Source organism: Narcine bancroftii, chromosome 2 (genome assembly GCF_036971445.1).
Source record: "Narcine bancroftii isolate sNarBan1 chromosome 2, sNarBan1.hap1, whole genome shotgun sequence".
NCBI classification, from domain to species: Eukaryota; Metazoa; Chordata; class Chondrichthyes; order Torpediniformes; family Narcinidae; genus Narcine; species Narcine bancroftii.
The window spans coordinates 241,061,371-241,084,254 of NC_091470.1; the positions used below are offsets into that span (position 1 = coordinate 241,061,371).

Here is a 22,884-nt window from a genome sequence, read left to right on the forward strand (position 1 = left end):
AGGAATTAAAAGAATAAAAAATTGTTTTTTGGGGAAATAATTTATTATCATTTGAACAAATGAAGTACAGATATGGAATATGGTACAATGTTTGCATACCACCAACTGAAAACCTACTTAAAGGACATATTGGGAAGCAGACTGAGATTACCAGAAGTTGAATATGTGATTACAGACACAATGATAATTAAAAGCTTTATAACAAACATGTATATCATGTAAGAGAAAGAAAATTATGAAATAAGCTATATACCCAAACAAAAGTAGGAAAAAGATCTAAACATAAAGATAAAAAATGAAATATGGGAAAAGTTATGCTCCAGAACTATGAGAAATATAATAAATATGAAGTTACGCATGATACAATATAATTGGTTACACAAGTTATATTTCATGCCCCAAAAGTTAAATAAATGGGATCCAACATCATCAGATAGATGTTTTTGCTATAAGAAGGAAATGGGAACAACAGTACATGCAATTTGGGCATCTGAGAAAGTGGAAAAGTTTTGGGAAGATCTAAATCAGGTATTAAATAAAATCACAAAAAGCAACATACCAAAAAATCCAGAGATCTTTCTTCTAAGTAATATAAGAAGTAAAGAATTAGGCCTCAAACTGGATGAAGTGCAAAAAAGAATTTTTATGATAGCCTGAGCTGTAGCAAAAAAATGTGTAATGTCAACTTGGAAAATGGAAGAGAGCCTGAGAGTACAGCAATGATACATGAAAATGAATAAATGTATTCCACTGGAAACAAATAACATAAAATTTAAAAAATAAAGTCACACTATTTGAACAAATTTGGGAACCGTACATGGAACACAACAGAGAGGGCCTACCACAGACCTCCACCCCCTAAAATGATAGAATGAGAAGACGAAATGAACTGATCCAATGTGTAAAAGTAGATGACACAATTTTCTTGTTTATTTTCACTGAGTGATGACATTTATTGTATTGTATATGTTGAACGTTTAATGGGTTGGGAAGGAGGGAGGGAAGGGAGGGGGGACAAAAGGGGAGAAAATGACACTGTCATTGAAAGTGACACTGTCTCTCCCATTCTCTAAATGAGAAGAGGGAAATGTTTGTGTGTATTTTGATTAATATGGTTCATAGTATGAAAAATTTAGAAATTTTAAAAAAAGAATGGCTCAATATATCTTTACCTCCTCTGGACACTGCAACATCAGCTGAGTTCCTCCAGCATTTCTGTGTGTTTTAGCAAGATGAAAATTATCCTAGCTTCACTGGGAATGGTTGAAAGGACACTGTAAACCACATTCCAATCTACATTGCCCAAAAAGTAATTAAAGCAAGAGCAGGAAAAATAGTAATGATTAACTGAAAACAAACAGTGAACCACCAGCAAGGTCCATAAATTTATTTACTCTTTTAAAGGAGCTATCCCATTAAAATCATCCCTCCTAGCACACAATGAACCATGTTGCCATCTGACAATTGAAAATATACCTGAAGGATAGGTGGGTTTAACTCTCTTGTAGACTCATTGTACTTTCAATGGTGATATGAGAATAACAGCCCACACTAATGATATAAATGTAATATCAGAAGGGCTTGGTGTGTGTAATCTGATGAATTTATAGAGCAGATTCCAGTGCACTGAATAAAGGTAAAACAATGTTCATATGGAGTTTCCTTTCAGTCAAAGCTTGTGGATTTTGCAAGGCTTTGTTAAAAATGTATTTGTGCATCAATTTTCTCTTTCTTGCATCTGTTCTTCTGTCCTTTGCTCCTTTTAACCAACACCTCTCTCTCTCTCCACGCTTCATTTACACATGCTTCAGTCAACAAGACATTGTGTTGCTCACTCCAATTCTCTGTCCTTTTTTAAAATCAATTTTAAAATCTGACTCTCAGATTAAGCTTCTGGTCTCATTCCCATGTATATTAGTTTTAGACCTCGCCTCGAATTCACTCTGTTTACACATCCATGTAATGACTCAAGAGGAAACTCAATGGCAGTAAAATCCAGGCCTACATCTTCTGTCTTCCTGATGCCCATTTGTCCAATATTGGATGGTTGGCAGTGAACAAAACCAATTAGATGCAATGAGGTGGAGCCAGACATGACAACCCTTGCGGAACCTTTAAATGGGCTTGTCAATGTCACCAGATAAGAAACTCAAAAGGACTGCAGGTAGCCCTTTAAGAAACTCCAAGTCAACAGTGCTGGTGCGAGAAGAGAGCCCATTGCTGAAACTCTTCTACTTTGTGGATAATTAGAATAGGGAAAGCTGAACAATGCAATTCATTAACCATGTACAATGGAACCATCTCTGATGTAATCAGTTTATAACTATAAAAATATTTATTTACAATGCCACGTGTTCCTCAGCCAGTGAGGTTGCTGGACAAAGGTATCTACAACAAAGTATCTTACCGTCATTTGGAATCCATGAGTCACATTTTATCTTTCCAGAATTGGGTAAAGTTCAGCTGTTGGTCATTTTAAGAAATATTAAATTCTTCAAGCGATTCTTCTACTTTAATTGTAGAATAGACGGAATAAGTTTTTGATACTGTACTCGTTTATCATGGGGAAAACTTTTCTGCAGATATGTGGACAAGAATAAAGAAGAGGATGAACAACAGTAGTCACTATCTCGTAGGCTCAATTCTTCTGAAGAGTATTCCTGATCCCCATATCACTGCATATCCAAGACCTTGGTGACAATCAGAAAGTGCCTGACCGAAATGCATTTCACATCCTGTGCAGAGAACCAATTTAAAGAGTATATGTTATAGGGCTTAGTAGAGAGCTGGGTTAAATGAGTGTATTAATTTGTCAAAATTTAAAAACAACAATATCTAAATAAAAAAAGTTTGACTTGAAGTGAATGCAATGTCTTCAAAATAATGTGTTGCAAAAGAACCATGGGCTATTGATTGTCCTGACTTAATGTGAAATATTTAATGGAAACAATCAAAATTCATCAAGGCAGTAAAAGCAAGGATATTTGGTTTCTTACAATCCAGCACATTCTAGTCATTAAAATTAGAGGGCATGGCAAAGTTGAGGGAGGGGCAGGCAGCCAAAGGGTTCAGGCCTATATAATTCTGCACCACCCAAGACCATTATACACTACTTCACAGAACTTTAGGGGTACAATTAAAAATATAATCCCTTGATTCAACATCAAGTAAGATCACATCCAATCAAACATTTATGTCAACCAATGATATGAAATACAAAAGAGTGGATAAAAAGCCACCATTCTGCAACAATTGACCATTTTCTCCTTTCTGAGAGTCATTCCACTACCCATAAAGCACAAATCAGAAATGTGATTAATTCTTCTCCACTAACCTGGATAACTGCATCTCCAGCAAACACCAAAAACCACCTAGAACACAACTGAATATTGCCTGATACTCTGCATCATTCTTACTTCCTCCATCCATGGCATAATGTCTGCTATGTATCTACCATTTAAAAAAATGTAAGGCATCAACACTCTCAAGCTTCACGGACAGGACTTCCCAAACCTGCCGTCTCTGTCATCTGGGACCATGGCAACAGAGGGATTGGGTGTTCGACCAACTCCTAGTACTTTTCCAAGTCACGTGCCATGTGTTGTTTATGAATCAAAATTTGGAACTTTCCTTAATCAAAGATCATGGTAACGTCACACAAACTGTGGTTGCTCAATGGAATCTGTGATATTTATCCGATGCCTTATTAATGGTGTCCACTTCCAGTGAATGCATTAAATAAGTAAATTATCCATTTTTACACAGATGCAATGCTGTAGGCTCAGACTGAAGGATGGACTGAGCAGAGATAAAGTTGATACTATGTCTGACTGTCTTTCTCAGTCCTTTTCATATCTGGTCATGAATAAGAAGCACGATCAGGCTTGGCAGAGGATATGCACGATGCTGGAGAAACTCACCAGATCAATCCGTATACTTTATGTGGCAAAGATAAAGACACATAATCAATGATTTGGCCTTGAGCCCTTCATCAAGGCTTGAACAAAATGTGGGCAGGTACCCATACCTTGAAGGACTCAAGCCCACAATGATGGTTATAATCATATAACCATTTACGGAGCGGAAACAGGCCACGATGGCCTTTCGAGTCCGCACCGGTTCACTGATTTTGTGCGCCCTCTTCAGGCATTGGTCCCGGTAGATCTTCAACTTGTCACTCTATTTTACATTGCAGATGAGGAAATACGTACCTTTATCTTTGCTAAGTTTGCTAAGTTATCTTTGCTACGCTGTTTGACCGGCTGAGTTTCTCCAGCATCGCGTCTTCACTTCAATCACAGTATCTGCAGACTTTCGAGTTTTACTCTTGGCAGAGGATATGTTCTGAAGTCTGGCAGCCTTCACTGCATCTATGATCAGCGTCCTGCAGGCAGCAACTTAAGCAGCCACTTCAATCCATCTGCAAACACAAGAGATGAGGGAATCAAGATTTTCCAAAAGCCCTATAGGCCCCAGATGGTGGGAGATTTCCTTCTGTCAACCATTGTAACATTGATATGGATTTCTCCTCCTCTTCCAGAATCTCAGCCAAGGACAGATGTCCACCTCCACTGTCCTGACCTCCTACATCCTGCTTGTCCTCTATTTACTTTTCTCCCCACATGATTATTGGCAAAATGACAAATATTACCCAGTGTATAATTTACATACAAGGTGCACTGGACGTCATACGTTTGAATGTGTGTCTCTGCAAATTTGATCTGTCCTGTCAACAATAGCATTCAATGAACCTTGCCTGCTTAGCACAAAAAAAACCCCCTCACGTTGCTGTAACTGTCCAAGCTGAAACCATGACACATTTGCCACGATGCGACCTGACGAGCCTCAGCCTGGACAACAAGCCTTTGCTTTGCTCGGAAGATCCACTTTGTAACACATTTGCTGGAATCACGCCTCGCTTTGCCTCGTTGTGCAAATCCCGAGGTGTGAATGATTACCTTTTTATTGCTGCCAATAAAAAGAAAGCCATAATGAAGACAACGCAGGTCGCGCTGGCAGCGGGACGGCGGCTCTGGGTCCGCAGCCCGCGCTGCAGACGCGGCGCGGGGAGTGGCAGCACCTGCTCGGGCTCCGCGTCACGTGACGGCGCCAGGTCTCCGGGGCTCTCACCTGCACCATGTCGGCTCCTGCTGCCAACCCCAACGTCGCGTCTTTTCCGGCTCCGCGGTTGACTCTACCTCTCGGGACGCCGGTTCTGCAAACTTACTCGGGTGCATGTATCTGCTTGGAGATAGTGAGTGCGGCGGCGGCGGCGGCGGCGGCTTCAGCGGGAGGGCGGGAGGGCCGGCTCTTTCACTCTGGCTCTAACAAATCTCCCTCCCTTTCTCGCCCCGACAGTTGTTTGGAGGCTTGGTCTGGATTCTGGTCGCCTCGTCCAACGTGCCCGTGACGCTGATGCAAGGCTGGGTGATGTTTGTGTCGGTCACCATGTTCGTGTGCTCGTGCCTCTACCTGTCCGTGTACCTGTGCGGGCTGGCCGACCGTCTGGACACCGACTGGAACATGGTGGTGAGTGAGCGTCACCTGCTGTCACTACACCCCCCCCCCCCCATGTCTCCGCCAGGAGCACTTGCGAAATCTCGGCGGGGCTGCCTGCAAGGTGCAGGGCGGAGCCAGCTTCGGCGCGGCTCCCCTGAACCAGCCCTGCCTGTTTCACAGTGTCAACGTATTGGCGGGGAGGCATGTGAGTTGCCCCTTCCCGAACTCCCTTCAGTTTCTGTGACCCGGGACAGATAACTGGGGAGAGGAATTGCAGAGACCAACCCAAGATACTGGAATCTAGACGAAGCAAAGGGCACTTTCAGGTGAAAATCCCCCGATGGAAAGCTGCATATTATGCCCATATGCGGCTGTCGGGAGGCCACCTGAAAGGGAGGGATAATTGCCAGAGCACTGAAGGTCCCCCACCTCCCTCCCGCCTACAGTCAGCTGGCAAGTGCCTGACAGCCCCCCTCCCAGCTGCCCCTGGCGCGGGAAGTCGGGGCAGGGGCAGTTGCCCCACATTGTGGGGACTGATCGAGGGCTGTGGGATCAGTGTGGGGACGTCTTACGCTGACAGCCCGCACCAGCTGTCCCATCTCTGACAGCCCCAAGGGAAAGGAGCCGGAGTACGCTCCGATGCGCCTCCTGCGAAGCTGTCCCTTTCAGATGGCCAGCACTGCACTTTCAGCATTGTTACCTGAACGACCATTCCACAGGTTTGAATCTGCTTCTGCAGGCGCATTCTTGGCAGAGAATGCACCTGAAGAAGCCTAAAAAGGGTCTCCATGGGTCAGGAGCATCAATTCAGTGAAGCACTAAAGTCTGCAAAAGCTGTGATTGTTGTAAAAATGCACAGAAAAAGTTGGAGGAACTCAGCAAGTCCTGCAGTGTCCATAGGAGGTAAAGCTATATAACTGATGTGGGCCTGAGGCTGCCTGCAGGTATGGGGAAAAGCAGGTTAGTTGAAGGATGAAGGCTCTGTGAAAGCAGACCTGAGGTAAGGGAGAGCAATGGAAGGAGAGGTTAATAAATATCCTCCAACTGGATGTTAATGCCATCCAGTTGGAGGGTGCCCAGATAGAATAGGAAGTGTTGTTTATCCAATTTCTGGGTGGTCTCTGTCTGGCAGTGTATGATCAGTCATGTCAGCAAGGGAACGGGTCAGGGAATTGAAAGGGGTTGGAGGGAATGGGAGATCCCTGCCATTGTGTAGGCAGTCAAGGTGCTGATCGAAGAGACCTCCTGATCAGCACTCAATCTCTCTGATGTCAAGGAAACCACAACTGGAGCACTGGCAGTGGTGGATTAACCATTAGACTGAGTAGACTGAAGCCTCGGGGCCCAAAATGTAAGGAGGCCTGAGCCCCGAGGCTTCAGCCTACTCAGTCATGGGTTGCTTGGTCTTGGTTTATCGTTTCACACTTATTGTGTAGGTGAAGACAGTGACTGTGGAGTGTGGGCCAGAGTCGGTGTCGTGCTGTTGCCAGGGAGACATGTGGTGGTTTCTGGGAGCTGGCGGTGTCAAGAAGATTTGCGGCATGTGCGATCCTCCACCAATTTGGTCAGAGAGACGTTAAAAATCTAATAGTTTGGTGGGAATGTGGAAGATGAATATTTTGGGGTGGGTTGTATGGTGGGGGTTGAATTAAAGCAGCTCACCCAGAATGCCCGAGGCAGTGGAATAATTAGTGGCACTCTGGTGGGTGCTGCTGGGCCTGGGTGATTGACTGAGAGGCCACAGTGGCTTCTCAGTCAATCACCCAGCAGCGTCCACTAGCCCCATCAGAGTGCTACTAACTGCCTCAGGGCAAGCTGCTTTAATTCAACCCCCACTCCACAATCCTCCACCTTCCTACCAGCAAACATAGATTTTTAACGTCCAGTTTGGTTGGAGAGAAGTTAACAATCTAATAGCTTGGTGGGAAGGTGGAGAATTGAGGGGGTGGGGGGGGGGGGGGGTGGGTGGGGATGGAGGACAAGGTTGAATCCTGCTGGATAACATAAGGAAGAGTTTAGGAGCCCCCTGTTGAGCAAAGACCGGTGCTCTGATTTAAGGTAATTGGTGTCAGAATCACAAAGGATTGCTAAGAATTTTATTTACCTCACGAGTCACAGTTATCCACACTGCACTGCCTAAAAAATAGGGTTCTTGGAGAACATTTCAAAGCGAATAGGCTGAGTTTGAGTGACCCAAGGACATGATTGGGGGAAGAGAGAGACCGGAGGAAGGGAACAACCTAACTTCGTTCCCTGAACTTCATTGCTGTTTCAGCTTGTGTTTTGCCATGAAGACGGGTAAAGTCATCACCTTTCAATGCAAACTGCAGTTACCTCGCCATTTCCTGAGACTCTAACATCCCAGCAGTGTCCCGAGTTAACATGCTTCATTAAAAATAACCTTGTTCTTGTAACTCTCCCAACTGAATAAATATATCTGCATTTTCAGTGTAGTATTTTTTGATTTAATAAATCTGAATCAATCGGCTAAGAAGCTTTCAATTGTGTAGTCAAGGTATGAGTAAAAGCAGATCCTGGACAAAGCATTCTCTTTTAATCTATGTAATTGGAGGAGGGGAAAGGCGAGGGAACTATGTGGAAATAGAAATAAACATGTAATAATTATATAAAAGTGTACCAAAAATAGTAATAACAAGTTCAAACTGGATTTATTAACAAAAGATGAACAGTGGATAATGTCTGTAAACTTATCAATCTAATTCATTCAGTTCAAGGAAACAAGAAGCCAACAGTGGCTGTTGCTTTACATGCAGAAAAAACCTTTGACAGAGTAGAATGGAATTATTTATCTAAAGTATTAGAGGTTCAATCTACCAGAAAAATATATTAATTGGATTAAAGCATTATATAATGGACCATTGGCGAAGGTAACAGTAAATGGATATGTATCAAACCAATTTAAATTAAGTAAGTCAACTAGACAGGGATGTCCACTATCCCCCTCACTGCTCACTTTAGCAATAGAACCATTGGCAGAACTGATAAGAACAGAAAATAAAATAAAAGGGATAAAAATAAAAGAGTATAAAATCAGTTTATTTGCAGATGACATCATAGTATACTTAACAGAACCAGAAATATCTACTCAAGCAGGAGAGGAAACTCTCTAGTTTTCACCTGCACAGCCTTCACCGCATCCTCTGGAGAGACAAAGTCCCAACTTCTGAGGTCCTCTCCCACGCTGGACTTCCCACAATCTTCATAGTTTTAAGACAACGCAGACTGCACTGCCTGGGCCACGTCCTTCATATGAAGGATGGTAGACTACCAAAGGACATCCTCCACGGAGAACTTCAAGGACCTCTACAAGCGCTACATAAAAGCCTTAAGAATCAACAGAGTGCTGGAAGGATACAGCAGATGACCACAACAAATGGTGAGGTGCTCATCAACTCCTAGAGCAAATTGAGAGAGTGATCTTGTCAGTTTGAGGAGCGGGGAACTAAACAGAGAGCACAGTGGACAACAATTCAATGATGCCCTACACATGCAGCAACTGTGGCAGAGCCTGCCGTTCCAGGATCGGCCTCAATAGCCACAGTCGACGCTGCTCAACAAACCAGTGACTACCAGAGTCTCATGCAGGACCACGAGTTCTGCACGAGACTACCATGCAGTACCCATGGTCAACCACAAACAACAAAGGCCACAAATCAGATTTTCAGGAGAGGTGGGCTTGCATTTATAAGAACTTGTCCCCATGAAGTACAGGAGGCTGAGGGTTGATCTTGGAAGTTTATAAAATCACAAGGGTTATGGATGAACTAATTTGTCAATCTTTTTCCAGGAGTATGAGAGGCTAAAACTAGATTTGAGGTGAGAAGGGAAAGATTTAAAAGGGATCTGTCATATGGGTGCTTTTTTCACCCATGAAGTGATAAGCATGTGCCGTAAGAAGTGTTAGAGATGGGTATAATTTCATGTTTGAAAAATAATTTAGACTTTCATAGCTAGAAAAGGTTTGGTGAGATGAGACTAGACAAATAGATTGGCATGGATGTTGGACTAAATAGTAAATTTGATTGCAAAGTTGCTACTTTATTAGAAAACATAAAATGTAGTAGTATTTCAATCATCTGGTCTGGCCTGTGATGGTTGATTAAATATCAAGAGTTTTTGAGTTTACAAGTAACAAAATTAGAAATAAGATGAAAGCTGATGGTTGCCACAAAAAATTAAAATGTTCTAAACATATTGAACATGGGATGTTGCACTTGGTTACATTTTCTATGTATTTTCACAATTCATTACCTTTGGTTCAAATATTGGGACAGTGCTATCATCCTTTCACTTCAGATTTGGCATAATGTGTAATATCCAATTTAATTAACAAATTCCTGATATTAACCATATCTTCTCTTTGGCTTGGCTTCGCGGACAAAGATTTATGGAGGAGGTAAATGTCCACGTCAGCTGCAGGCTCGATTGTGGCTGACAAGTCCGATGCGGGACAGGCAGACACGGTTGCAGGGGAAAATTGGTTGGTTGGGGTTGGGTGTTGGGTTTTTCCTCCTTTGTCTTTTGTCAGTGAGGTGGGCTCTGCGGTCTTCTTCAAAGGTGGTTGCTGCCTGCTGAACTGTGAGGCGCCAAGATGCACGGTTTGAGGCCATATCAGCCCACTGGCGGTGGTCAATGGAGCAGGCACCAAGAGATTTCTTTAGGCAGTCCTTGTACCTCTTCTTTGGTGCACCTCTGTCACGGTGGCCAGTGGAGAGCTCGCCATATAACACGATCTTGGGAAGGTGATGGTCCTCCATTCTGGAGACGTGACCCACCCAGCACAGCTGGATCTTCAGCAGCGTGGACTCGATGCTGTCGGCCTCTGCCATCTCGAGTACTTCGATGTTAGGGATGAAGGCGCTCCAATGAATGTTGAGGATGGAGCGGAGACAACGCTGATGGAAGCGTTCTAGGAGCCGTAGGTGATGCCGGTAGAGGACCCATGATTCGGAGCCGAACAGGAGTGTGGGTATGACAACGGCTCTGTATACGCTTATCTTTGTGAGGTTTTTCAGTTGGTTGTTTTTCCAGACTCTTTTGTGTAGTCTTCCAAAGGCGCTATTTGCCTTGGCGAGTCTGTTGTCTATCTCGTTGTCGATCCTTGCATCTGATGAAATGTTGCAGCCGAGATAGGTAAACTGGTTGACCGTTTTGTGTTTTGTGTGCCCGATGGAGATGTGGGGGGGCTGGTAGTCATGGTGGGGAGCTGGCTGATGGAGGACCTCCGTTTTCTTCAGGCTGACTTCCAGGCCAAACATTTTGGCAGTTTCCGCAAACCAGGACGTCAAGCGCTGAAGAGCTGGCTCTGAATGGGCAACTAAAGCGGCATCGTCTGCAAAGAGTAGTTCACGGACAAGTTTCTCTTGTGTCATGGTGTGAGCTTGCAGGCGCCTCAGATTGAAGAGACTGCCATCCATGCGGTACCGGATGTAAACAGCGTCTTCATTGTTGAGGTCTTTCATGGCTTGGTTCAGCATCATGCTCAAGAAGATTGAAAGAGGGTTGGTGCGAGAACACAGCCTTGCTTCACGCCATTGTTAATCATATAACCATATAACAATTACAGCACAGAAACAGGCCAATTTGTCCCTTCTAGTCCACATTGATCCACGTATATTCCTCTAATCCCATTTACCAGCACTTTGCCCCTATCCCTCCATCCCCCTGCCATACATATACTTATCCAACTCTTTCTTAAATGACAAAATTGACCCTGCCTCCACCACCTTCCCCGGAAGCCCATTCCACACAGTAACCACTCTCTGAGTAAAGAAGTTTCCCACCTCATGTTACTCCTAAATCTTTGCCCATCAACTCTCAACCTATAACCTTTTGTATCCATCTCTCCTACTCTCAATGGGAAAAGCCTTTCCACATCAACTCTATCTATCTCTCTCATTATCTTAAACACCTCTATCAAATCCCCTCTCAGCCTTCTACATTCCAAGGAATAAAGACCTAATTTGCTTAATCTTTCCTTGTATTCCAGATGCTGATACACAGGCAACATTTTTGTAAATCTTTTCTGCATTCTCTCCATCTTGTTAATATCCTCCCTATAAATCGGTAACCAGAACTGCACACAGTACTCTAAATTTGGCCTCACCAATGCCTTGTACAGTTTCATCATTACTTCCCATCTCCTATATTCTATGCACTGATTTATATAGGCAAGCATACTAAAGGCCTTCTTCACCACCCTATGCACATGCGCTCCTACCTTCAGGGAACAATGCACTGTTATTCCTAGATCTTTCTGCTCCACTGCATTCTTCAATGCCCTCCCATTTACCATATATGTCTTGCTTTGATTATTCTTTCCAAAATGAAGCACCTCATACTTATCAGCATTAAACTCCATCTGCCATCTTTCTGCCTCTAAGCAGTTTAAATCCCTCTGCAATCTTTGAAAACCCTCTTCATCATCCACAATTCCCCCTATTTTAGTATCATCTGCATATTTACTCATCCAATTTACTGCTCCATCTTCCAGATCATTAAGATATATGACAAACAACAATGGTCCCAATACCAAACCCTGAGGTACACCGCTTGTCACCGGCCTCCATCTTGACAAATAGTTATCCACTACTACTCTCTGGCACCTTCCTTCCAGCCACTGTTGAATCCATTTGACTATCTCCAAATTAATACCCAAGGATTTAGCCTTCCTAACTCACCTCCCATGCTGAACCTTATTGAATGCTACCCTCATCAACATTCCTAATCATCGCTTCAAAAAATTCAACAAGATTGGTCAAACACGGCCTTCCACGCACAAATCCGTGTTGAGTGTCCCTGATCAGACCCTGTCCCTCCATATACTTTTATATACTATCTCTAAGAACGCTTTCCATCAATTTACCTACCACAGACGTCAAACTTACAGGCCAATAATTACTAGGCTTGCTCCTCAAACCTTTTTAAACAAAGGAACCACATGCGCAACACGCCAATCCTCCTGCCCTATACCCGTCTCTAATGACGTTTGAAAAATCACTGCCAGAGCCTCTGCTATTTCCTCACTATCTTTTCTCAAGGTCCTGGGGAAAATCCTGTCAGGACCTGGAGACTTATCCACCTTTATATGTTTCAAAAGCTCCAGTACTACCCCTTTCTTAATCACTATGGTCTCTATATATACCCACTTTGCTAGGAATGAAGCTTGCATAATGTCTAACATGATCCGTGGAGATTCTTGCTCTCAAAACAGCAGTAGATTTGTTCCTTTCAAAGAAAGAACTTTAAGTTGTAAAAATGCCACCAGGTACAAGGGCTTAATTTGGATTTTGCCTTTTCATCTTGAAGGTTTGCTCATCAGCTGCTTCAGCCCTGTTTCAGTGTTATCGAATGCACTTATTTTGCATGCTCTGCTCAGCCTGTGCTCTTTATTTACTCCTTCCTGCCACCTCCTCCCCCCCTCTCCAAATGATACTGAAGAGCCAGATAGTTTGAAGTTGACGGCTCACCCATAGTTACAAACTGCACCTTGAGCTCGAGCTCAACCAGACACATTTGGAAACCTAGTTCCAACGTGAAGCTGCATTGCCCATGGGTTTTTATTTTCTCCCATGTAGCAATGCTCCATGACTTGAGTAAAGATTGTATTGTTGCTGTCATGGTCCTTTTCCAATTCCTTCCAACTTAAAAATGAAGATGATTTTTGTACAATTCGTATGCAAGTAAATGTGAGTTTTAATTAGTGGCTTTGAATGCACCTGCATGATCAAAGATTAATTGATGAGTTTCTACAAAATCCATGTTTGTGTGCTGAATTTTGTATTTGGACAAATACATTTGGTAGTTTTGCATTTGGTAATAAACATGGAAGAAATCTAGTCCCTTTCAATATATTGTAAGCAAATTTATTGTTGAAAACATTAAACAAATTCCTCAGTTGTATTCAAAAATAACAGTACTTAATGGACTATTTAACATCTGTCAAATCTTCTGCCAGTTGAACTTTTAAGTTATACACGCATGTACTGCCATTTCGCATAGTTGCTGGATGATTGTACTTTCACAGTCACATGATTGGCCTTGATCTTTTTGCTTTTGGACAAATTAAACCTTAGACAGGTGTGCAAAACTGGTGTTTAAATTTTCTTCTTGTTGCAGAATCCATAATTATACAGGATTTACTTCCATCACCCTCAAATATTGAGTTTTTGATCAGCTGTTTTCTGCATAAATGCCAGTGTTGTGTAGTAATGAGCCTTAATATTGTCTGCCTTGGCCTTTCAACCAGAAATGTTCAGTTTCTTTCAATAAATGTTACCTAAACTGAGTTTTTCATGTATTACCTGTTATCTATTTATTTCTTGTTGCTCTATGATTTGTTATTTGTTGACTTTCATGAGTAAGGCCTGTTCAACTGAATGGATTTCATTTGGTGACCCTTGGGTGCTCTTGCAAGTGTAGCAGTTAATTATAGCACAAAGATTCTGAACAGGCCCTAGATTAAAGCTGATTCTGATCCTTTTACTTGGCAATACTTTGCCTACACCTAAAGGATGAGAGAATTGATGGCTTTGGGGCTAGGTTTTTGGACGATAAGAGCAGAGATGGAGGGCTGGGTAGTGTTAAAGAAACAAAACCTGCAGGACTTAGACTGGTTAGGAAAGTGGGCAAAGAGTTGGAAAATAGATTAATGTGTATGGTCATGCACTTTGATAGAAGGAAATACAGGGCATTTTGTAAATGAGGAGAGAATTCTTGTGTAGGATTCCCCGAGAGATAAATTGTAGGTTGAGTCTGGAATAAGGAGTGTGAGCATTCATTTCGAGGACTAGAAAAAAAAACAATGAAAGCTGTAATTTTAAGGCTTTATGAGGCATTGATTACTCCATATCCATTTTGGGCCTCGTATCTAAGGAAGGATGTGCCAGCAGTGGAAAGGACCAGAGGAGGTTTACAAGAATAATCCTGGGCATAGAAAAGTGTTTGATTGCTCTGGGTCTGTACTTGCTAGAGTTTAGGAGGATGAAAAGGGCCTCATTGAGAAAAATACTGAATGTTGAAAGGACTAGATTGAGTAGATGTGGTGAAGATGTTTCCAGAAGTAGGAGAGTCTAGGACCAGAGCGTGCAGCCTCAGTAAAAGGACATCCCTGTAGAACAGAGAGGAGGAGAAACATCTTCCTTCAGAGGGAGGTAAATTTGGTGAATTTGTTGCCACTGATGGCTGTGGAGGCAGAGTAATTGGTGTATTTAAAGCAGAGGCTGATGGATACTTGATTAGTAAGGATGCAAAAGAATATGGGGAGAATGGGGTTGAAAGGAAGAATACATGCACCATGATTCAAGTGGTGGAACAGACACTGAGCCAAATGACCTAATTCTGCTCGCATCTCCTTAATAGGGTGGCATTCCTGGTCTAGTGCTTGGAGCTTGCACAGATCAGTTGGCAAAGGTCTTTACAGATATTTTTAATCTGTCCTTGATGAAGGCTGTCGTTCCAACAAGTTTTAAAACTGCTATAATTGTGCCTGTGCCGAAGTGCTCTACCGCCATGAGTCTGAATGACAGCCGTCCTGTTGCACTTCCTCCCATCCTGGCAAAATGTTTTGAGGTTTGTTTTATCTCATCTGAAATCTTGTTTGCCTGCCACTATGGATTAACATTAATTTGCCAATCGTGCAAATAGGTCAACCGAGGATGCCATTCCAACAGGGCTACGCTCTACTATGATTCATCTGGATAGACTGAACTCTTGTGTAAGATTTATTTATTGTTTATAGTTCGGGTTTCAATACCATCGTACCATCAAAGCCGATAACCAAACTTTGCTTGTATGGTATCAGATTCTTTTTGTAATTGGATTCTTGATTTCCTTACGAACAGACCTCAGTCTGTTAGGCCGAGCAATATTTCCTTCTCCAGTTGCATGCTGAGGCCCCTTTTATAATTCTATCTTTAACTCCGACTACATTCCTATGTACATCTCAAACTTACTTATAAAGGTCGCAAATGACACACAGTGGTAGGCCTGATCACAGGGGATGGTGAAACAGCCTATAAGGGTGAGGTTCAGAACCTAGCCTTGTGTGTTGACAACTATTTGTTACTCAATACTCAGAAGACACAAGAGATCATTGTGGATTTTAGAGGGGCGGGGAATCGCACATACATCCTGATTTACATCAATGGAGCTGTTACAGAGCTTCAAATTCCTGGGAGTCCATATCTCTGATGATCGATCTTGGTCTTTGAATTCATCAATGTTGATCAAAAAGGCACAACAACATCTTTTTTCTTTAAGATGTTTGAGGATTTACACCTCTGCCCTAGAATACTTTTGAATTTCTATAAATGTATTATTGAGAATGTGCTGACATACAGTATTTCAGCATGGTATGGGAATTTTTCTGCAGAAGATAAGAAGGCACTCCAGCGAATAGTGAAAACTGCCCAATGGATTGTTGGAATGCAATTGCCCACCATCTAATCTATCTATAGGGGACGGTGTTGGACAGGGCGAGGGATATCATTAAAGTCGCAACACACCCTGACCATGAACTATTTACTCTCCTACCATTGGACAGATGTTATAGGAGCCTTTGCTCGAGAACTACCAGAAAAGATGTGATGATGTGAAATTCCAATTCACCTCGTTGAGCAGTGTTGAACTCAGATTTCAGAATCAGTAATCTTTTTTACCAATTTAGAATATTGGGGTCTTGTTTATGTTTTTTTTATTGTATGTGTTTATTGTATTCTATTTTATATTTCTGTCAATTTGAACCATGTTTCATTGGCCGGTACCAGCATAATGACAATAAAGAGCATCATCGGCATCGTCCAGATTTAATGTCTGAGTGCATACATGACACCACATAAAACCCTGAGATTCTTTTCCCTTCAGGCCAGGCAGAATTTCTACTTATCGGTAGTGCATGAAAACTGTACTCAAGAAAATATTTGTGTACGAAAGAGATAAATGTAAACAATGAAGTGCAAACTGCACAATACAAAAAATATTCAATAAATAACGTGCAAACCGAACCCTTAAATTAGTCTGAGTTTGTCCATTAGGAGTCTGATGGTGGAGGGGTGGCAACTGTTCCTGAACAGTTGCAAGGTTCTTGTGGCACCTCCACCTGTTTCCTGATGGCAACAGTGAGAACAGAGCATATCCCGGGTGGTATGAATCTTTATTTTCTGCTGCTCTCTGACAACCATGTTCCATGTAGATTTTCTCGATGGTGGCGAGAGTTTTTCCTGTGATGTACTGGGCTTTGTCAACTATCTTTTGCAGGGTATTGGGTATTGGTGCCCCCATACAAGGTTGCGATGCAGCCAGTCAGCACACTTTCCACTACACAGCTGTAGAAATTTGTCAAGGTTTTCAAGGTCTTACCAAACCTCCACAAACCCCTGAGAAAGTGGAGGTGCTCATGTGCATTCTTTATGATGACATTGATGTGTGGGGTCCAGTAAAGGCTCTCCAAAATGGTGACTCCCAGGAATTTAGATTTGCTTACCCACTCAATCTCTGATTTTCCTCAGTGACCACTGGATTATACAACTTTAGGAGGTTCTTCCCTCCTAAAGTTCATGATCAGCTCCTTTGTTTTGGTGACATGACATTGAGTGAGAGGATGTTGGTGCACCATTCAGACCTTCCTGTATGCTGACTCATTGCCCCTTTTTAAACAATCCACTACAGTGGTGTCGTCAGCAAATTTTGTAGATGGTTTTATTGTTGTACTGAGCCACACATTCATTGGTGTAAAGCGAGTGGAGCAGGGGACTAAAAACAAAGCCCTGTGGTGCTCAGTACTGATGGAGATTGTGGAGTAAATGTTCTGATTCTGGTTTGGTGGTGAGGAACTCCAGGGTCCAATTACACAGTGGGATATTGAGGCCAAGGTCTTGGAGGAGCTTACTGTGCAGTTTTAAGGGGATGATGGTGTTGAATGCGAAAATGTAGTCGATAAGGAGCATCCTGATCTATGCGGCTTTGCAGTTCAGGTGTTACAGCCATCTGCTTTAGACCTGTTGCTGTGGAGGGCAAATTGGAACATATCCATGTTGATGCCTCGACAGGAGCTGATATGCTTCAACACCAGGCTCTCAAAACACTTCATCACCGTGGATGTGAGCGTTACTGGTCGGTAATCATTTAGATAGGATACCACACCTTGGGCTCAGGTACAACTGAAGGTGTGTTTAAATCGGGTGAGTTCCATACCTGCTAGTGTGAGATATTGAAGATGTCTGTGAATCAGCAGAAGATTTTAGTACTCCCCAGGTACTCCATTTGGACCGGTTGCTTTCCTTGGATTCACTCTCCTGAAGGCAGCCCATCTGTCATCCTCATCGAACGACAGTAGAGGATCATCAGGGGATGTGGGGGTGCATAATGGCTGTTCTTTGTTCTGGTGGACATATTGGGTGTAGCGAGTTAATAGTTATGTGTTTAAAAGATTCTGCACAAGTAAGAACCTGTGCAGTAATCAGCCACTTGACCATTTGGTTCAAATTTGTAACTCCTGGATGTGATGTAGAACTGTATCAATCCCCTTGTATTTTTAATGAATCCTTTTTCATTACAGGATTTTGTCTATCATTTCATTGCCTTTATATTCTACTTTGGAGCATCATTGCTTGAAGCTGCAACAACAGCTGCGGCTATTGAACCTGGAAGCTTCAATACAACTGTAGCTAAATTTGAATTTGTAACTATTCTCACTTTTCGACAGTACAGTATCAATGTTGTTGCTACGGTAAGTTTTTAAACTCTGCAGTTCAAAACGAAGTTTTTTAATCATTATGTACATTGTACATAGACACTTTTTTGCTGCAGCAAACAGATATTTAGTAAAGAAAAAGTAAAATAGTATACCTCAAATTAAACTATTTATTAAAAGATTGTCAATAAAATTCAGTACCATAATGTTACAAGCCCAGAGGACCCCAAAACCCAGCAGCAATAGATATTCACCAAGACCAATGGTTACTTAAAGAAAAGTTGCTTTTAATTATCTTTAAACATGTAAACAGGATCACACTTACCACTATTAACTTAATTAACCTAACTTAACCCCCTTCTAATTCTAAGCACACACGTACGTAAGTTTAGAAGCAACTTTTCTTTAAGTAACCATTGGTCAGTGAATATCTCTCTCTCGCTCTCTCTCAGAGAAAGCCTGTTTTTTTTCTCTCTCTGCTTGCAAAACCACGTTCCACTCCAGACAGCCTGCCTCTCCATGTTCTTTCAACTGTTGCCTTTAGCGAAGTCTCTTGGGCACTCTCCAAAAGTTTTGCAAAGGCTCTTGGCGCTGGCCTGTCTAGCATGAGCAGAGCTCCAGTATTTTAAATAAGATCTGTTTTTATGTGACCTACATTAAAAAACCTGCCCCAATTTATCTCCCAAAAATATATCTATATACAATACAAACACAACATAATCTGTCACAATAGAAAAGTGAAGAAAAGTGCCTTTACAATGGAGCAGAGAGTCCTGTGGGGTTGGAACAGTCAATGATTAGTGTAACAAGAGGAGATTCAAGGTTTCGATAGAATTTGGGGGAAGAAAACACATTTGGAAACTGCAGCCTATTTGATGAATCTATCAGCAGAAAGGGGTAAATCTGCAATCTGGTTAATATGATACAGCTGTTCTGATTCTGGAGGTCTTTTTAAAAGCCATTTTCAATTTTGGGTAAATAAAACTTTGTTGCTTCTGGTAAAAGTCGGTGTGCGTAATTTCCTTGAAGAAGTCTTTCAGATGCATGAAATTAACCTAAGTTTCTTTCAAACAAGTCCCTAGTAAGATGAAAGCTTCGACTCTCCTTGCAAAATGGTTTTCTCATTCTAGTTAACATGTTCATTTTTTAAACAAATTATTCTGCATGTATTCTGTTTTCCTGCCATGTGATATGAGAGCATAATGTTAAATATGCAAGTGCAATGTATTGTACGGATGCACTGAGATTTTTGCTTGCTGCAGACATGGGTATGTAAAATACACCAAAAATAGTACACCATAATGTACAATGAAGCCAAGCTAATACATGTAAAGGGGTAGATAAACATTTACAGTTGCAGCTTGTGTACAAAAGTGTTTTTAATAGTGCAGACATTTTTTTCATGATCCCAGAGTAGTTTATGGTTGGGATAGTCTGAGGAGGTTCAAGTACTTGGTAGTTTTTATTTGGGTGGTGGTGGAAGCTGTTATTGAACTTGGAGGTGCTGAACTTCAGGCTTCTGTCTGAAGACAGCAACAAGTAGTGACCAAGGTGATGGATGACCTTGTAATAGCTACCTTCTTGAGGTAGCGCCTCATAGATGTTTTGAATGGATAGAAGGTCAGTGCCTGTGATGCCCATCCAAACCAGGCCCTGATGCAGGCAGTCAGTGCATCTGTTGAAATTTGACAGAGCATTTGATGACATGTCACATCTCCTTCAACTTAAAACATGTTGGTGTGTCATCACTGTTGCCTTCCACAGTCCCCAATTTACAAAGACTTCCTGCCATCTTAGCAACCACTTTAGAATTCAATTCCTAGTTGGGTAATTTGAGTAGTAGCCAATCTTGCTTGCAATTGTATTGTGACTTAAGGTGTATTGCCAAACCAAACTTGACTCCAAGACATGGACTGAGATAATTAGGCCTGTGACCAAAAGATTGTTGAAAGAAGCAGATTTTGAAGTATTTTCAAAGGGCATTGGGAAGGAAATTCCCGAGCCTTGGATTAAGAAATTGATCACTGACAGTGGTAGAGTAATTAAAATGGATTTTCAAGAGGCCAATATTAGAGAAACCCAGATGGTGGGGTTGCAGGGCTGAAGATAAACAGATTGGAGCAAGCATGCAAGATATCTGTGGTTAACAACCCATCCAACCAGTCTGTTGGATCTGAATTACTTGTTTAGTGACATAATACTCTGCTTTTTTTAAAAAAAAGTTAACTGCAAACAGCTGCTACTGTTAATTTGATCACACTAACTTTCTTTCATTCTGTTTCAGATATTTTCTTTTGTTGTAACCCTGTGCTATGCCTGTAGTTTGGCTCTAGCTTTGAGAAGATGGAAACTATAAATTGCAATAAATGAACTATATGGAAAGATATAGTGGCTGGATTCACTTCATTGTCATACCACTTGCATTATTGAAAGACTCTTCCCAAGACTAGGGTCGTCCTTTCATAGGCCAATTGTTTTATACTGAAGTGTTTTTGCAGTAGTGGCTTTTGTTAATAAACTAACTTTTGTGATCATTTTCAGTGTTAAGATCTAAAGATTGTGAAAAGAATAAAAATGGTTTCCAATCTACCTGAATGTTTGTTCAGTATATTAGTCCAAACAATTTTAGCTTTTACAAAATATTTAAATAGATAATCAGAATTAGTGTACAGTAAAACAAACATTTGGGGGGGGCGGGGGGGGGGGGGGGAAATAAATCCCAAGGATTGAATTGGGATTTTTTTCTCCACTTCCATTGGCATTTTCAGTTTTTCTTATGAATTTTCATATTGTATAATTAATTTACATTTTGACCTTACACTCTATTCATAAGTAAATAAGAAGTATTGCAAACAAGTTTAAAATTGCTTTCAATAAGACTATCGCACTTTTATCATTGATTTTTTTTTTGCTGTGTAACTATTTCAAAAGTAGCCTTGTATATAATTTACTAGTCAATGATTTTACCAAGTGAGATCAGTGATTTTGAAAAATTAATATTTTCCAAGATCAGTAGTAATGCTTTAAGGGTTTATGGTTAATCTGACCTAAGATTCTTCACACTATTCAACTGAGTTCCTTTCATTGAACCATTGTGTAGAAACAATACTTGATAATTTTTTTTGGTTTGCCACATATGCATAATTTTGTAATTTCTTAAATTTGTAAAGTTCCTGCTGCAGATTGAAAGGTTATTCCTGTGTTCCATTCATATTTTAACAAGTCACTTCCAATTTCCATGGTTTTGTAATGTGCTGGAAATTTTCATTTAATCCATGAAAGCTGGATCCTCTAGCATCCAGGAAGAGCACATTAATATCATTTGTCTCTCCAGATAAAAATGATTTCGTAATTTTCAATCATTATCGATAAAAGCAAGCTCCTTTCTTTGATTTACCCTAGAGTCCTCTCCAGGTTCTCATTGGGTGATTGGTTTCTGGGTTGCAGCCTGTTTGCTCCACAAGGAAACTAGTTATTGTTTGGTGGCTTGCGGATTCTCTGCCATCACATGAAGTAATTACCAAGTTATTTGTCGTGCACAAACTTAGGTTTCACAAAATAATGTGCAATTGTTTGGAAATTATCCTTGTAAGCCAAATACATTGTGGTTTTCTTGATTCTGATTTTTCTAATGTTTTCCTACTTTTTTTTTAAAAAAAGTACATGTACTGAATAAAGGAGGTAATTGAAATTATTATTTTGTTGTTTCTTGACTACAATTTTATCAAAATGACTGGCATGCAAGCTACAATCTTTTTTTATGATTTCATTTTGTTTGGAGATTTGCAGTCGGCTCAAAAGCCAGCTATGAACATTTTTTTAAATCGATTGTCGAGATATTTTAGCCAATGTTATAATTGAAGCAGAATTGCTCTCAAGATTACTGTACCCCTGGAAGCTACTATTGCAGAATTGCAACTCCAAGGTAAATGGCTAGCTCCTGTTTGCTAATCTACAGTGAAGAATTAGGTTGGAAATGTAAAAGCATTAGTTACAGTTCCAAAATATATTCTCTTGAAGCTTGCCATTTGCCCCACCCTTTCATTCCTAGCTCATCCGAGTTTAATTGATGGACTCTGGTGCGATGACTGCTCATGTGGGCCATTCTTTAGCCTCGGTCCCATCACCAGATATAGGGAGAATTCAGATGACAACTGCAAGTTTATTTTTGGTTGCAGGTAAACCCACCTGCCATTTGTTACATCAAACGTAGACATTGGTGCAGGATTATTTTTGGTATTTATCCATTTATTCCTTTATAGGATGTGAATGTAAGGATAAATGGGCATATATTGTCCATTTCTAACCACTTAAAGTAGTGGTTCATCACAATTAACTGCTGCAATATGAAGAAAATGCCCTTGGCATATTGTCAAGTCAATCCCAATAAATGATATTTGACTTGTATGGAATCTCAGATGATGTTGAATTTTATGGGGAATTTCCCCATAAGAATTAAACTGAAGAGTATACCCAGAGTGGGATGGGTCCTATACAGTAAGGTTCCCATTATCCCAGACTATTGGAACAATGGCATCAGCAGAATACTTGTATTAATGGTTAAACAACAACAAAAAAAATCAGCAGGCTTTTTGAGCATGAAATAATGTTTAATATGTACCCCAAAAAATGGTGTCTGCTTACAAAATAAGATAAATGCAGCACCTCTTTGC

General features: G+C 41.2%; 1 protein-coding gene and 1 long non-coding RNA gene across 2 annotated transcripts; one reads left to right on the forward strand and one right to left on the reverse strand.

The window, feature by feature from the left end:
- Positions 1-323: 323 nt before the first annotated feature.
- LOC138755166 (uncharacterized) lies at positions 324-5,544 on the reverse strand. The gene is made up of 3 exons (XR_011352081.1): positions 5,131-5,544; positions 4,212-4,420; positions 324-2,735 (listed from the first exon to the last, which is right to left on the reverse strand). It is a non-coding gene; the product is annotated as an uncharacterized lncRNA (long non-coding RNA).
- On the forward strand, positions 4,986-20,901 carry mal2 (mal, T cell differentiation protein 2). Its single transcript, XM_069920589.1, has 4 exons — positions 4,986-5,254; positions 5,359-5,529; positions 18,077-18,247; positions 20,496-20,901. The coding sequence occupies exons 1-4, from the start codon at positions 5,138-5,140 to the stop codon at positions 20,565-20,567; spliced, it is 531 nt and encodes a 176-aa protein (XP_069776690.1). The 5' UTR covers positions 4,986-5,137; the 3' UTR covers positions 20,568-20,901.
- The last annotated feature ends 1,983 nt before the right edge of the window (positions 20,902-22,884 follow it).